This window comes from Ammospiza nelsoni, chromosome Z, assembly GCF_027579445.1.
Source record: "Ammospiza nelsoni isolate bAmmNel1 chromosome Z, bAmmNel1.pri, whole genome shotgun sequence".
In the NCBI taxonomy this organism is placed as follows: Eukaryota; Metazoa; Chordata; class Aves; order Passeriformes; family Passerellidae; genus Ammospiza; species Ammospiza nelsoni.
In genome coordinates, this window is record NC_080669.1 from 27,849,347 (window position 1) to 27,867,543 (window position 18,197).

The 18,197-nt window shown below is 35.4% G+C and overlaps 1 protein-coding gene across 1 annotated transcript in view; it reads left to right on the forward strand.

Annotated features, from left to right (window-relative positions):
- The window catches only part of AUH (AU RNA binding methylglutaconyl-CoA hydratase), a 120,222-nt gene extending 112,181 nt beyond the window's left edge, over positions 1–8,041 (forward strand). The window contains exons 7-10 of the mRNA XM_059492064.1: positions 2,368–2,555; positions 3,827–3,877; positions 5,638–5,685; positions 6,542–8,041. Of these exons, the coding sequence (XP_059348047.1) occupies positions 2,368–2,555; positions 3,827–3,877; positions 5,638–5,685; positions 6,542–6,619 (365 nt within the window). The 3' untranslated portion in view covers positions 6,620–8,041. The remainder of the gene's footprint in view (positions 1–2,367; positions 2,556–3,826; positions 3,878–5,637; positions 5,686–6,541) is intronic.
- Positions 8,042–18,197: the final 10,156 nt, after the last annotated feature.

Below are 18,197 nucleotides of genomic sequence, written 5' to 3' on the forward strand. Positions count from 1 at the left end.
GTCAAAGTTATGAAATATTGTTGCTCAATGAAACTTTGTTTCCAGCATTTCCTGGTAAAGCAGTAATACAAGAGATAAAACAGTAAAGGAAGGGGCAGATAATTAAGTAGAGAAAAATACTAGGAATACGTGCAAGAAAGAGGCAGAAGATGCAGAGTCAGTAAATACAGCCTCATATGGTTTCAGGTCTTATGATTTGGACAAATAATTTTCTTTAATCAAAAGCCAAACTGGATGCTTTTCTAGATTCCATGGCTGCCATGAAAGGAATAATTTGTGACTAAAATATTCTTAAGGAGAATAAGGTAGACATTTGCTATGTTCCAATGTGTGCTTAAAATGTGTATAAGAATAGATGTTGATTAGTTGACAGTTTATTTGGGTAAGAAATTAAAAGACATTCAATGTTTAAATAAAAAACCCAGTAAATGTTTGGTGGGGATGGTAGTGGTGGAACAGCTCAGTATCAGAAGCGGTGAGTTTCTTGAAAATACAGATCACATTTTTCTGGCATGTAGGTCTGGTATAATTTGATAGATACCACTTTAGTCATTCTCCATGAATGACACCAGTGAGGCAGGCCAAGGCCGAAGGGAAGGCTTATGCTTCAGGGTTTGTAGTGTTTTTTGGGATCCAGTGTGGGATTACTTTCGTGTATGTGCATCCCTTGCCCCTTTCTTAAAGATGTCCCTATATTGTGCTGGTAGCAAAATTTTACCCTAGCACTATGACTTAGCTTTAGAAATTAGCAGAATTAGCAGAATTTATTGAATATCTCTTGCCCTTGACCATTAGGACTGACTTGCTAAAATCCTCTCAAGCACTGCAGGATCATAGAGAATATCACATTATTTGTATTTACTAATGCTTTTGTTCTACAAATTTTATTTTAATAGTTATAATAATTTTTTTCATTCCTCCAGTTTTTGACTGGAAAATGTAACTCAGTTTTTGTTATAGACCATCATCTTACTATTCGAGAAAGACAGAAATCCTCCAAGCTATGTACAATTTTGTATTTTGTAAGATGTTCAAAGGCAGATCTGATTTTATGGAACAAAATACAGTAGTACTGAAGCTTGTGGTTCAGAATAATAGTAGTTGAAAGCTGAATTATTAAATCACAAAAAATTTAGTTTGTTTCCATTCAGTTTATTTATCTCATAATGTATTGCAAGTATTTTCAGGAAACATCACTGAGAACTGAATGGCTTATAAAATACTGGTGGCTTAGTCCACATTATGTAGTAGAAATTAAAATACTTTGTTAGTTGAACACACATTTGCACAGTTTTATACTGCCCAGCTTTGAACAACTCCTATAAATATTCCTCTTGCATATATACATATATTTACATTTAAATATATTAGCATGATCTTGCAGAAATAAGTTTTTGGAAAGAAATTTTTGCTTACAGATTGTTTTTGTAATTTGAGTATTTGTTTCAGATCCATGTCAAAATGGTAGACCTTGTGATTTTCAAAATCCGTTTTCCTGGATAAAGGCTGTTTCTGCTGTCTTAATTCATAAACATGTGCTTCAGTGATTTGAATCTACGTCTTCCATTTTGATGATGGTTATTCCCACATTCTCTCTGTTTGTTAGTTCTCAGAAGTTAATTGTTAGTCCAGCTAAGCAATCTTCATTTCTGGTTAAGGTAGTTACTGCTTATTGACTTTCTGAAAATGCTGATAAGTCAAAGAAGTTTTAAACGTGCTAGGAAATGCTAACTCTTGTAAAGTTGGATGCTTTTTTCCACTGATCTGCACCTGTCATTGTTCTTCCCTAGTTATTGTAATCACACTTCAAGTTTGTAACAATTATGCAGGAGTAAGATGAGGCAAAACCATGGCTTCTTAGAGACCTTGTCTAGTAATACTTTTAGTTTCATTTACCTGTAAATATTGTCCCTAAGGTGCAAATTCTAGAATGGATTTTTTGAGGTATATTTTCTTTTTAAGTATAGTTCTTTGAAAGTGGTGATTTATATCATAAAAATATGTAGTGTTCGAAAGAAACAGAGGGTTTGGATATGTTAATTACTGTCAAGTAGTTTTTCTTTGGCTTTTGGCTGATACAAGTAAGATAACTTGTCTGTAATAGAACAGAATCTCTAGTAATAGTACCTATTTTCAGTTATTTACATGTCTTTCTAAGAAACAGGGCAATTGATTTTAATTTAGATGTAGTCTGAAAAACTGAAGAAGGTACTTAATATTGCCATTGTACTAGTTGAATTTCTGTATGTCTGTGTAATTGTTTATGGAATTTAAAGTAAAAATATTTGAGATGAGCAAGGCATCTACATTTGTGGTATAGATACATGGGAGACTAATAGTTGCATTTTGTCTTTTTACAAACTCTAGGGGGGACACAAAGATTACCTCGCACAATTGGAGTGTCATTGGCAAAAGAACTAATCTTCTCTGCACGCATTGTAGATGGTGAGGAAGCAAAATCGATAGGATTGATTAGCCATGTGGTAGAACAGAATGAAGCAGGGGATGCTGCATACAGAAGAGCATTAGCTCTGGCGAGAGAATTCTTACCTCAGGTATTACAAATTATTTTTATTTTGGTTTTTAGTCTTTATAAAATAATAACACTGAAAAAGAAACAGCTTTATTAAAGAGAGCTGTCACAGAATTATGTATCAAAAACTGTGCTAATTATGTAACAAGTAATCCAAAGTTTTCTCTCTTGTATTGAATGGTGTTATTTGGTAATTATTTCATAGTGAAACAAAAAACCTCCATCAGTCCTCATCTTGCCATGATCTGGTTGGTGTTTTAATGAAATATTCTGGTTTTCAACTTTTAAACAAGAAAAAAAAAACCACAGATTTAATTTTTAGTATAGCAGTTATTTTAATGGATTACTTTATTGCTGTGGAGCTCCTCAGAAGAGAGGCAAAACATCCTCATTAGAAAATTCATAGAAGGCAGAAAAAGAAAATAATTAGTGAACGACTTTATTGGATCACAAGTGTAACAGCTAAAATTCTTCATTGAAATGTAAAATGTTACAGCTTAGGTATGGCATTTATTGGTGGTTATTTGTGTCTTAAGCACCTTGATAGAATAAAAATACAGTAAAAATTTTAACATACAGTGGTTCTGGAAAGTTGATTGACGGTTATAATTTTTTATTAGTACTGTCTCATAAGCATTTGGCTTTTCCCAAATCAACAGGCCTGAATATCCAGAACCTGATGCTGATGGATATGCACAGGACTAAGATGATTCCAAAGATGTCTTGCAGTTCTGCAGCACATTGGAGGCAAATGTGAGAATCCCTCTGCTTACTGGGGATCTCAGCTGCTCATGGGAGAGTGTCATCACTTGACCAGAGCAGGCTTTGCAATAGCATACTGTAGGTTTGAAGCTTGCATCAGTGAATTTTATTTCATGATTACATATTTTCACATGTCTCCATTGTGCAGTAATAGGGATATAGGACTGACCTTGCAAAAACCCATAATGATGTACCTTAAAGTGGCCACTCTGAGCCTTGTTTTGAAGGAAATTGATAAAGCTTGACAAATGTGGACACACTCAGCACCTTTGAAGCATAAACCAAACACAATAATTAGGTTCTTTTGAAAATAGAATATTTTTACTTTTTCTTAATATTCAAACTATCAGTTTAGAAGCAAGTGTCTACTACAATGATAAAATCTACGATATATGACTTATATACTGTAAATTTAACAAAAGTCCAAAGTCTAGATGATCCTAATATAAAATTAGGATTATGTGCAGACTCTTCTGTTATAAATATTGCAGGTTTTGATAACATGTAAATAAACTTTTTCTCTCATTTTAGGGACCAGTAGCAATGAGAGTTGCAAAACTGGCTATCAATCAGGGAATGGAGGTAAGGATCTGTACTTTCAATGAGAGTAGGCTGGAAGTCAGGTTGACAACAGTTGTACTGAGGTGAAATTCTTTATCTAGAACTGTTTTTATTTTATTGTTGTGTAGTCTTTCAAAGTCAGTTTGGTCAAAACTTTCTAAAGAATGAAATGTAATTTTTTAAATCTCAGGCTGCTGAGATGCTGATTTCTGTAACAAGGCTCAGTAACCTCAAGAGTAGTGTAATCTGCTAATTATTAATAGTAGAAAGTAAACATAAACTACTGTGAACAAATTGTGTTTCAAATCTCAGGTGGGAAAACTGATCAAGTCATACTCTGTTAAGTCTGTCAAGCTCTCAGTGTTTAGTAACTAATAAAGTCAAAGGCTGAAGGGCATATTATTTTTTAAAAATAGTTTAATAGCAGTTAGTGTTAAAATTGTACCTGGAACCTGATTTCATGTTTGATTCTGATTACCACTCCATTGCCACACTATTGACCTAGCTCTAAAGCTCATTTAAATTCCCATCTGGACATGTGTTTTACTTTAGTTTTACATAATCTAATGCTGAGTTCAGCAGGTCTGTTCATTTTTGAAGTTAGGCTCTGCACCAAAACACTTTGTAGCTCAACGTGTTACAAGGGAAAGAGGATCATACCATGTGCAGCATATGAGTCCAAGAAGATGAATTTGTCCTTTTTTCTTAAAAGTCACAAAAACAACCAGTGAGCTCAGCAAAGCATAGTACCAGTAAGTGGTGGCCTGAGAATCAAACTCAGATGCCATTGAACAGAGTATGTTAGTTTTCCACAGCAAGTAATGGTGGAATTTGAGATTGATTTCAATACCCATGGTTCAAAATGCTACAAGCTAAGTTATCTGACTGCCAGATACAGTGGATTGAAAGGTCAAAATAATGGTGTTTAGAGAATTAGGGATGATAGGGTTAGATGGACTCTGAATGATCATCTCTAGTTCAATCTTGAGGCCCAAGACAAGATCTACTGTATCAAAATCAATCAAGCCAAATGGTTGTCCAAGCTGTTGTTACAAAACTACCATGGTACAGATTTCATGGCTTCATTTGATAACTTATGCTATAGCTTATCTCCCCTTGAAGACTGATTGTGGTGCATAGCCCTAGTCCTTCCAGTGGTCAAGGGGAGAGCTAGTGAATTCTGTAGCATCTGGTGCTTAAGACAGATGGAGAAATCACGAGGCTAAAATTCAGCCTTTTCAACTGTTCAGGACATCTCACAAAGAAAAGAAATGTATTAAACATAGATGATTATGGTGATGATGCAGGACAGACATAGTCCTCTTTATTTTTCTGTTTTAAATCCTTTTGAACTTGAATTTGTGTTTATTTTGTGGCATGCTATCCTATTCTTACATGACATTTTGAAGGTACATTGTTTCAGAAAAAAAATTATGTAATCATACAGTGCATCTTTTCCTCTGTAGTAAATTAAATTATTATAAATGTACAGGTAATCATTTTTACCTAACCAGATGACTTATAGTAAAGAGCAGACATTTTTTTGAGTGTAGTGCATGCTAGTTGTGTGGCTAAATCAGGAGTCTTTTACAGAAATACTAACCACTCTTACCACATGTCAGTGTAGCATTTAAAGTAATAGTAGAACTTTGCACAAGTATTTTAGTATATGGCATATAAAAACACAATATTTATGTTAGCTGTGAGTTGTAATTTAGATATTATGAATAATATATAATAAATAAAAATTCTTGTAAAAACCATTGTATTCTTTTCCTCAGGTCGACTTAGTAACAGGTTTAGCAATTGAAGAAGCTTGTTATGCTCAGGTATGTAAATATGATTACATGAAGAAAACACAGAAAACAGGCTTTGTGATGCCTTTTGTGAAACTTGCAGAAATGTAACTAGATATTGCTTTGTGATTTCTTCTGCAAACTTTTAGGCATTTTATTTAAATCTCCTTCTACTTGGTCTGATTTTGTAAGGAATTTAAGGGAGGAGGTGTAGTTCAGGACACATCAGTACCAGTACTGTTAGGGTGAAGGTAGTGAAGCATACCAGCCATACACCTAGCCAGTCATACACTACCATGCCAGTCCAAGAACTGCCTTGCTTTTGCTTTGTTTTGGTTTAACATGAAAGAATACAAAGGACGCTTCACTAACACATGCACTAGTGGCATATGTGCTAACCAATAAAAATTTGAGACAAACCTTTTTGCCAGTGAAACATGGGAATGATGTCTTTGAGATTATATGTTCTTAGACTTTGAGACAAGATCTTTATGATGGAAATAGAAGCATCAGCATTATATGCTTATTTAAGATGTGGTAATCAGATTATTAACCTTCTCCCCCCTCCCAAAAACCCAAAATTAACCCAACCATGAAACCTCCAAGAAACCCAAACCCCACTTTCCTTTCTTCGCCCCACCTCCCACCCCCAAAAGAAAAACAAAACCACAACAAACCTCAAATCCTACAGAATTTTTTAAACTCATCTGTTTGGAGAAAAGGTACTCCTTTCTCCACCCAAATTGTTCATCAGCCTTTTGTCATGCCCTTGAAGTGTCTGATACATTCCTATATCTTGGATGCATTGAAGAACTAGGATTTGTATGAAAATATTTTTCTTGGTATTGTTTTTGTTGTCAATAATGAATTGTTACTCTGCTCATTGCAGACTATCCCAACAAAAGATAGAATTGAAGGCCTTCTTGCATTTAAGGAGAAGAGACCTCCTCGCTACAAGGGAGAATAAAAGAATCTGATGCCTTTAAAATACAGGGGGATAAAAGTACTTCTATGAGGACCATTAAGGTGCACTTTGCATCTGCACCTGGAATATCACAATCACCAAAGTAACAGCAAATCATACAGATATTACAACATTTTGAATATGTCCATACTTGTACGAAGCCAAGATAGAAATGAGTGTCACCTCATGCTCATTACAATTTCTGATGGTTGATCTGTGTAATGACAAAGTCACAGGTTCATGCAGCATTTTTAAAATTTCACGTGTAGAAACATACCATTCCACAACTGAAAAAGCTCTGTAATTCTTTACATAGAAAAAATGTATCTGTGATGTTAAGCATAAATCTGCTATATCATTTCATCAAAACAAAAGCAACTACTGAACACCAAAAATAAGAAATTTTACCAAATATGCGTTTAAATGATTCTGTATGTCAGTAAAAATTATATTTGAGTATTCTATCGGAATATCTATATTATTAATAAAGCTAGGGGAAATGAAAAGGATTATAATTTAGAAAATGTTAAGCTTTGTTTATCTTATTTCCTCTATCATAAGCAAAATGAAAATCACCTTAGGACTTAATGGTGTCCTTTTGATAAAGTTGGTGCCATTATATTAATTTAATTATATTAAATGAAGACATTTTTGAGGCCAGCTTTTAATTACACATTCTTGTATGTTAAACCTGTCTTTGTCTTGCGGTTTTCCAACATATCATCTGATCAACACTGCAATGGAACTTTATTTCATTTACCCCAGTTGTTTTAAATTTTTGATGATTGTATTAAAGATGGTTGTGCGGGGATATAACCAATGTGCTGTAAAAGAACCTAGAATTATCTTAATCTCCAGAATATTTCTTTTGCAAGTTTTATGAATGTATATTTATATACAACAGAAATGATGGTGAAAGGTTCTTTATTTTGTGTTGGCCTCAGAGTTCTTTTCATGCATTGCAAGAGAAATGCAGTAGGTTTCAAGGTAAGAAAACTTGTGATTCATACTGTGTATTTGCAGTGGATGCAGCATATATAGCAAATGTCTGGAAATAACCTCGTAGAAAGTATTTTTGTTAATTTGACTGGAAAATAAACATGGCTTAGCAGTCCAAGGCTGTCTTTTTATATGAAAACAAATTTATTCCTGCTGGGTTACCATTGGCTCGTGGAACTTGTGCATGCTTTGCTGTTTCTGCAACATTAGCTATGGTCACTGTCCATATCTATGATGATAAAGCAGCTCATCAACATGAAATGACAAGAACTCATTTAAATTCATATTTAGACATATCATTACATGTAAATTGATTATAACTGGTAGAGCTCACACTTTGTTGACTGGTAAACTTGCTGACTCGATCATTTCTTGCACAATAATTTGCAAATAAAGTATTAATACTTGTTTTGATAGTTATATAAAGCCTAGAGGGTCATTTTCTCATGTTTTTGAAATGCTAACATGTCATTTTCATTTTTACTGACTACAAAATAATTATGTTAATAGGAAAAAAAATACTAAGCATTTGCTGGTGAGTTTCTGTTGTATAACTTTGATATTCATTCTGCTTATTGAGCTGCCTCTGTTTCTACCAAGCACTGATTAAGTAGCTTCTGTGAATGTCTATTTAAAAGCATCTAATAACTTTACATAGTGTGGCATATGACTATATAGATTCATGCCTTTAACTAGGAGTTTTGATCTCAGAAAATAATTTTAGCATCACAGTGGTCTCTGCATTCCTTTTCTCAAGAGAAGACAGTGCCATATCACAGCAATTTGAGTTCCTTCTTTGAAGTGAACAGTTTGAATATTATTACAAAGTGAGTATCAGTACAACAGTTTTTAAAGGTACTTTGGAGTGATGTTGAAGTAGTTCTGCAGGAACAATATTTTAGCAAAAGATGTGTTAATCACTTACTATCTCATTTATTAAGTGTCATGTTATGAAGGGTGCAGTGCTTATAATTAATAGTAGTATTAGAACTTTGCTTCCATGAGAGGGTTATTTGTAACAAAAACGCTCATATAAAGACTGACTTTTCCTTATGAAAGGTGTAATCTGGCAAATCCTCCTTCAAGCACTTAGGCTCAACTCTTCCAGTTCCTGGTAAAGCCATGCTTTTCTCTATAATACCTCATGGAGGAGTGAGCCCTAGTCTCCACTGGTGTTCTGAAAAGTTATCTCATGGTCCCTAGACATAAGCAACTTTTTCTCCTCCTTCTGCTGAGTTCAAGTGGATAGTGAGTTCTTCTACACTTCACTGAGTTGGACATTGAAAAGTTATAACACAGGTAGGTCCATTACCCATTAGTAGTTATCAGTTAATAACTTCTCAGCATTTGTAAGTCAATTTGCTGAATTGCCTAGAAATTCTCAGTTTCATGCAGAAATTAATGTGTGACTTTATATAACACATACAATTTTAGCCTTTAATGTAGCAAACTGTCTATATTTTCAACATTGCTGAAGTAACTCACGTTCTTAGTTGTTCTATTGAATTTCTGGATAAAGTTTTCATGATTGTCTGCATGCCTGTAGTCAGTTCAATGTTTTTGAGTAGATCACCTGTAATGAAAAAAAGATGTGTTTTATTTATTCTAATATTATGTATTGATACAGTTAAGTGCTTTTGGAGGTGTTTTCTATGGAACCTTTTTATGACGTTTGCAGTCATTGGTGCCCAGTTATCTGCTGAGATTAGAGAGGGGATTTATTTACAATTTTTAAAAATGTACTTTAAAAAAATCATTGTTTATCTGAGTGGTGTGCATTGAGCTTTCAATGTGCTTTCATGTCTCACTTGTGGAATTTTAGCCTTGTTCTTGAACGTAATGGCACTGCTGAAAAGCTGTAGGGCTTCATTGTCTTCTGAGGCTGATACAGTCTGTATACTCAAGGTGTGATAAAGGTCATGATGATGTGGTTAAGATGTTATTTTCTGCACACTTCTAGAAAGAGAGCTGTCTCCAAAAATGAGAAAAAGAAAAATGGCAAGCAGATAAACCAAAGGAAGAGTTGTTTTCAGCTAAAGGTAATAAAATTTCTCTTGTCTACTTTGTGGGATTACAATGACTTTTTTTTCTATTTCTGCCCTTTTCTGCTGTTGGCTTTTCTTTCCTCTAAGTCTCAGACATGAATGTGCAGGGAACAGTTTTAAAAATTTGTATGGGTTTTTTTCACATTATGAGCATTGGTATTTTATAAACAAAGTTAGTAGAGGTTAAAAAATTTTCCTGGAAGTTGTTTGAAAGATGTAATCAGAAATTACTGTGTTATCACTAAAGATTAGGTGATATGCCTTTTATATTATAGATTTAAATCATGCTCTGTTTTAACCTTGGAACACAGTTGAATTGAAGTTTCTCTAGTTATGCAGAATGTGTTATGTTTACACAGTGTGTTCGTTATTCTTTATAATATATGTGTGTGTATACTGGAGTGTCTTATGCATGCATGTGTATGTGTATGTGCCTATGTATGTGTGTACATGTAAATAAAATTATCCAGACTGTCAGGCAAGACCAAATCAAGCCCTCAGGATGTGATACTACTATTCTGCTTCAGAAGTTTTGAATTTGTTTATGCAAGAGCACAACCAGCAGAACAGTGGGCCCCACAGAGCACGTACCATGACTGCTACAAATGGGCATGCTTACCTTGTGTTCTGTGGCACAGCAGTTCTACTGCTTCTGCAGCAGGCAAGGAGTGAGGAAATGCACGTGTGTTACCGTGTATCTGGTCGTGTACTTATGGTAGTTCAAGGCTAGAATAAATGCAGTAGGAGCCAGCATGAGTTCTTAAGTTTCAACAAAGGTGTGGCACCCAGATAGCACATTCCTCCCAGTGCTATAATATCATTTGCTTCTGCAGTTTGGAGAGGCCTGCAGCAATCATGAGCAGCTCATTAATCAGCCACTGTCACAGATTATAAGATCAGTGTCTACCCCCTTTAAGTAAGTCTAGACTTAGATTTCATCTTCAGCTTTTATCTAGTAGATAATTCTTCCAAGGACACTCATTCACATGGGAAGAAATATGAAGTATGTTAAAAGAATTTATTACAGAGGGTGTGAACATTCTGTGTCAAAGCTAACTTCCATTTGCAATACTTGAGTTCAGAATAGTACATTAACCCTCTAAGGCATAGTCTGTATATTTATGTTTATACAAAGTTCTGGCTAGTGAGTACAATCCTTTGATTATAATTTCTGAAGCATATGCTAATAAAGCTTTTGTAACATTAAAGAACTGAGAATATGGTGAAGTTTTCTTGTTGCATAATATAACCACTTTCAGAAGAACATGGAAAGTTTGTTATTTTTGTAAGGAACTTATACATCAAATTGTTGCTTCTTTATTCTGGCAACTGCTAATTGATTTAACATTTTCCCTTAAGCATAAGGGACTTTGTGATATCATCTTTGGCTCAATTCTTTTTAGTATGTTAAAAATTCTGATGCCAGTTGTACAAATTTTTAAAATGTGTCTCTTCCATGCAGCTTAGAAAGACAGTTAAAAAATATAATTGTGAGGATGGAGTTGTGAAGGTTGTGTTTTCACAACTTATAAATGTTAATAATACATCTGTAGGCTTGTGAAAAGAGTCTGACTCTCCATCTTTTGTGTAGTAAGTCTTTACTGCTGGGACTGTTGTCTTCAAAGCTGAAATATTTTTATAAATGCATGTGAGTATCCCCAGCTAGTGACCCCTCAAGGGAATGGTTCATGTTGTCCCATAGTTATCATCTTTTGGCCACTCCGTCCAAGTAGAGGTGTGACGAGAAGAGAGCCAGGGAGCATGCTTCTAAGAAGCAGTGGGTCTTGGAAGAGTGTATATGAAAGAGGTTTTGCAGGGTGGGTTCAGGCTGCATTCTTAGGTCACAGTTAATTTCAATGCAGTAATTTCTAGTATCTTCATGAAGAGTGCTACAAAGTAGATCTTTCTGTATTGGTTGGTTACAGTTCCCAAGTTCTGTACCCAAAAGACTAGCAGAGATTGTAACCTGCAGACATGATTCCTAGAGTGTCTGTGTAAGTATGAAAGGAGACAGGAGCCACAAAACCAGCATAACAAGAAGGATTCTGTTTAAGTTACTAGTTCATAAATAACACAAGGACATGAGTTTTTTCCACTTTGGGAGGAATGAAATTCCTGCCTCCATTTTAGATTTTACAAATCTTAGCTGACATCAGTCCTTTTTTGAAAAAATGAAGAGAATATATATCGTGGTTGCATCTGTATAGCTGCTGAGTAGTTGAAGGACTCATGAAACACTGAATGAACTCAGTTTCTGCTCTCTACTTTCACTTAACTGACCTGAGCCAGCATTTCCTACAGTAGTGACCTGTTCACTGGATTCTTTACGCATGAAGAAATTTCTCTGCTTTCATTATTTATTCTACAAGTTAATTTATTGTAAAGATAATGGCACCCATCTAATAGTTTATAGAGGTAAGGCCTGTCTTGCAGTTCCCTCATGCAGCAAGTACCCCACTGGTTTTATAATAGATGCTGTAGCAACAATGGGAGACCTGCTCCCTTTGCTCTTGTTCCCAGCATCTTCTTTGTACAGACTCCTGTCTGCTAAACATAAAGACCCTTAATGAGTCAGACCCCTTAGATGTGGAAGGTTTAATTCAATAATCCCAAAAGGCCTTGGATACAATACTTTTTAAGTGCAGTTGCCTAATATCATCACTTCCTAATGCAAAATCTCAGCAGGAATTTTGAGAATCTGAATTTTGGACTAGGACACCTATGTCTCTGTATAGAGATGTATTAGTTTTGTGATTGTGCTTTACTATTCAGAATTCTTAGTTAAGCTTTAAAATACTTCCTTAGTGTAAGCAAGGGATATAAGAAATCACTTTTCAGACATTAGTGCCATATCATAGATTACATGGTGGAACCAAGTTGCTGTTAGCAAGTAATACTCACAGATACTGACTACCTCTGTCTACCAGCTCTCCTAAGTAGAAAAGACAGTCGTCAGTGAGAGAGAAGGAAACACTGACAAGTGAAAGGAGAAGTGATGTTGGAGCAACAGTGGTATAGCTACATTGGCTGTGCTAAAATAGTTGCGTGAAGCTGGTTTTTCCAGCTGAGTAGCCTGATTCTGCCAACAGACACAAAGTAGCTGTATACAGGACAGAGCTTTTGATCACACTCTGTGTGTGTGCGTGTGTGCATGTGTGTATGCCTAGGATATAAAATATATGTCCATGTGTCCACTCTCCTTCCAGCACATAGTTTTAAGGTTATTCATAGAAGCTTTTAAAGCATGGATTCAATTTTTAAAATAGTTCACTCAAACCACATCCCCACAGGTATGTGTGCTGAGAGTTACAAAAACATTTTGCCCTATACATGTTTTTGTATTTCGTATAATTACAGCATATTTATCTGAAGTATTTCGCAAGTATAGTTTTGTGTAATACTGGTAGGAGATTAAGTAATAGCTGCTTACTAGCGCTATTGCACAAGAACATCAAATGCAATAATGATGTTCTGAGATTTGAGGTACCAAGCATGCTTTTGGCTGCTTTGCTCCTGTGACCTTTATGCTCTTCTGGTTAGTACAGCAGTCCTGTAACGATGCACATGTTTTCCTTTACACAAATGCCAGTAACCACTTGAGCAGGGCACTTGATTCCAGTTTTGATGGGTGGTGCCTGTAATGGACAACGGTAGTGTATCCAAGCCAAGTTGGCTATCTTTGTGCTTTACAGTGCCAAAAACTTCAAAGCTTCTTCCTTTTAGAACTCTAAAGCAATACAAGTTTGTGTTTCTTCATATCATCAAACTTAATTATTGGCAATAAGCAAATGCTGGCAGGAGCAGCACATCACATGGCTCCATTTCTACTTTAGAAAAGGTCAGCATATGGCATAAACACTTTGCTGTATTATGCAGCCTTGTACTCTGATCACATAACACATGCTTCAGAAAGCATTATGCAATGTTAGACTCACTGATTAATGACTGCTTGCACAAGAAGTTTTTCATTACCCCAAATGCTAGCATCCTGGGAATGATTAACTTTGTGACATAACTCTCATCACATAAATATGGAAGATTCAAACATAGCCTCAAAAGAATGTGTTTCAGAAATAACCGAACACTTTGCTGCTTATTACTGTGTACAGTATTTGATTAACAACTGCTTTAAACCTTCAGAGTTGAATAGAAAAGCCTATTTGTGAGAACTGAAAACAAGATTTATTTCTAGGGTTTAAAGTTTTACCCAAGATGAATTTTTTGCACACAGCAGCATCTCATTTGCAATGTTTTTCTTCTGCTTGTGTAAGTTTGAATTTCCTGAGAAAAATCTGTGCCAAGTATTTTCAGTTCAGCCAGTGAGTTAAACAGAACAAGTTGAATCTAGCCCTTATTTAGACCAGCAACTGCATGTATGTAAAATGACTCAGTCCACTGTGTTCAGTAGTACAGTACATACAGTTGTGTGCTTAAATCAGCATAGTGATAGCTCATTAAATTCACAATAATTGCTGATGTTCCTGCAGGCAGAGTAAGAAAATAAAATGTGGTCCCGAATGAAGTGTCTTGCAAACTTACAGCCTGAACATTGCTACACATTCATATTTAGCGTTTTCATATTCTAATGGTTAATCATCCCATGTTCAAATTATGCAGATTTCTGTGTTAAAAAGCATCATGACAGTACATCACTCATATTATCATCTTCAGGATGTACAGGAGAGGAAAAGCCTATAAAAAGAAATGTTCCATACCATATTCCCTCACATATGAAGATTCATCCCTGATTTTGAAGTAATTGCTACAAGTTATCTATGTTTCAAGAGCTTTATTAAGGAGAAAGTCAGTTTGCCTGCTTGGAAATTCAAGATCAGTGTTCACAAGGAAATATCTATATTAAACTCCCACTTACTAATTTGCCTTTAAATGTCAGACTAAAAAAAAGAGACATATGCTTTTTTATTATTCTCTTTCCTTTAAGTAATTCTGCTCATGAACTGCCACATTAAATAAAGCTAGTTAAAGTTCTTGTAATGGGCGGGATGGTTTAGGATGTCACCACATTAATGCATATGTGCCATGTCGTCAGAATTAATCTTCATTGAGAAAAAGTACAGAAGGTAAACATTGACCTTCAGTATGTTCACTTTAGTTTTTGCCTTTTCCTGCATTCCAACTCCTGCAAGCAGTAGCAAAGGCTAAAGGAAATGGCCTCTGACTAAGCATTAGCTACCAGCGTGCCCTCATTATAGCTGAGGGCTCTTATTCTCACTTAGCCTACGTGCAGAGCCAGCTACTCTTTCAGCTGTGATGACGAAATGCCATGCATTTCTTCCTGGAATAGTACGCAGATAAGAGGCCACTTGTTATGCTGAGGTTTCAGATGAACTCCACTAAGGGTTTCAAAACACTCTGTCACAATTATATCAGGTTTCTTTAGCAACCAGTTCATTTCAGACACTTTTAAGATAAAAAGGGAAGAGATGTTAGTTTATTTTCCCTTGTGGTTTCACTGTTTAAACTTTTACAGGATATGACTGGATAGTTTATACATGGCCTGAATTTATTAATTTTAAAGAAAAATCTATCAAAATGTCTCTGTTTCTCTCTTGAAATTCACATTATTTGTAGTCCCCTATGTGAACCTATAACTTCAGAGAAGAAACAAAAAGTCTCATGCCTCTGATATGCTGCTAGAACAATCCTGCTGTGCAGACTCAGTTGCTGAGTGCCTTGAACTTACTCTAGGTCCAGCAAAAGCTGAGAGTTTTGAGAACCTTGCAGCACAAAAGGTTAATCCTTTCTCCTGGAGTTGCGTTCAGATTCTAGGACATGTGTGCAGAGTATGAACCCAGTTGGCCTAAGCGTTACTTAGCAGTGGTGGGAAAACCTGTTTGTGAGATCTTACAGCCTTGGCACTCATTTCGGTGATTCCATGCACTAACAAAAGCAACTTTAGTGGAATCAAACAAATCACAAAATTGTCTCAACTGTAAAAGAAGGAGGAATCTCTGCAGTGTTTGTTTCAAACCAGGTAATACCATTAGAATCAGCAATAACTGTGTGCAGTTGAAGAAAGAAATAAATTGTCTAGAATAAGGAATGGATCCTATACAGGTTAAATAGCTTTCTTTGCTCACCCATAGACTCTAATGAAACATTTAGAATCTGTGGTATGCCCCATTTCCATTGTATCTGAATAGCACTTTAGATAGATATAGTCAGCAGGAGGAAGAGTCTTATGATGTTAAGTCTTGTGTAGCTTGCAACCTAAATAAGTATTTAATATGAAAAAAAACTAACCCAACCCAAAATGGCATCTCTCTGTTAATCACTTCCCCTGCAATTCTCAACATTTACTAGTATCTCATTAACTGGGAACTGAAGGCTCAATTCAATTTCCTTTAAAGACAACAAAATTTTCTTTTTCCATTTACATAATGGAATTTGGAACAGGTTTTGCTTCTGTAATCTTATTCCTTTAATGCTTTCCAAATAAATGTGTAATTCCCAGTGAGATCACTAGGAATCTTGGCTATTCGTAATCTGTTCTTTCTTTTTTTTCTGCAACTATTCTTCAATAAAGAGGGTCCCCTTTGAAAATGTCCGAGAACACTAAAGTTTTCAAACCCACTGCTTGCCTCAATTACTTTCTTCTTCCCTTTTTTGGAAAATTTCCTTTCTTTAGTTAGTTACTAATGACTCAGAAAAAAATAAGAATGAATTTCCCTCACAAATAACATATTTCTTAATTGTTTACTAGAAATAGATGATTCTTGCACACTACTTCGAAGACTTCCTGTCCTTGCCAAAGCAGGGTATACCAACAAAACATATGTTTCTCCATTATTTTTTCTGCTCTCTTTTTGTCAAAGTGTTAGTCTAAATACTGTTTGCTACAGTGGTTACTAGGAGGTCTTTTAAATGTTAGACAACTCATTTCACAAAAATTCTAATCCGCCAAGTATAAATATAGATAATGGACATCTCCTTTTTTGAACTGTTTCTGTTGTGAACTTTTATTTTAAATAACTACAATAAGACAAACCAGTTAAAAAATTATGCTAAATACTACTACTTCCAAAATGTCTTCATTTTGTAAACTTGTTTATTACTCATCCTATGTGTCACTTAAAGTATCTTGCAGTGTCTTATCTCGTTTTCTATTTTAGAAGATTTAGTCTTATTCTCTGAAAAAGACATTGTTTTTTTAACGGAATATCATGGGGAAAAAAAACCAAACCAAACTACATTTCTTGAAAATGATACTAAAAAGATAAATGCTCTTCTGTGGTTCAAAACATGAAAGTGTTTTAAACTGAAATTACTGCAATTGAAAATTTGTCATCTTTACTGAAATCACAGAACTAGGGAAAACCATCCCACCAGCACACATACTAATGAAACTGGTTTCTCCTCCTCTTTAGCCTTTGCCACCTTCTGACCGTTCTTTCATAAAATCCCTGCTCCCACTTCCCCAGTATTCCCTGCTAAAGAGAGGGAATATGTGGTATGTAATCTTGGGTATGTGCTGTTTGTGTCTGGAGCCCTCACAGAAAGTGTGATGACCAAGTTGCTAGAGTTTTAATTCACAAAGGAAGTGGAACAGGGGCTTTAGCATGAGCCTTTTTTCTTTCATCAAACCACTTTTCATGGAAAACTAATGGATCCTCCTTTTCCACCTTTTCCAAGCTCAGTTTACATAGGGTAAGGTTCAAAAGATGCAAGGGTCAGGACTGACAGATAGCGATGGTACCATGGTATTTTCTAAGACTCTTGATGCATGGGTAGAGCATAAGAGATAGGGGCCAGGTTTTCTCTTGTTGAGCAGTAAGCCATCCAAGCTGTCAGAGGCACAAATGCTGAGGATGGGGAAACTGCTGACAGGCTTCAGCCAGCGAGCGAGTGTCCAGGTCCTGAGCCATCTTGAACTGACATAGTGATTCACTGTTAGCAGGATCCAAACTAGCTGGATGCAAACAAACTCGGATTTCTTTACATACATTTGCAAATAATGCTAACATGCTAATTGGAGAATAGCTCTAATGAGCATTACACCAAAAAATCTCCCTACAAATTAGAATCTTTCCCTCCTTAACTAAATCAAAGTTAAAGAAAGAAATGTGGAGAATCTTTATTGTGCTGTAAATATCAGCAGCTTTATTCTAAGTCATAAAACCCATAGCAATAGCACTTGCTAGTCAGTCATTCATGACTAGAATGTAAACAGTTTATGCTGGTGATAACTGATAAATAGGTATATTGAACACTTACAGGGGTGTTGTGACCCTGCAGTATTGTTTGATGAAATAAATTATGTTTACAAGTAACATGTGACTTTCAGTCCTGCTGTGAAAGATCTGAGAGTTGGGAGTAGGCTCTTTATGCCTATTATCTATTCTTCAGAGAATTATTTAATTCCTAGAAGCAGATGGTGATTTTTAAGCCCACTGCTATTTTGGTATACTTTAAAAAAAGAAAAGAAGCCTTAAAAATAGACCTAGGTTACCATATCCAGCAAAAAAACCCCTGTTGTCAGCTCTTTACTCTGCTGTGCTGCAAACAAATCTGTCAGC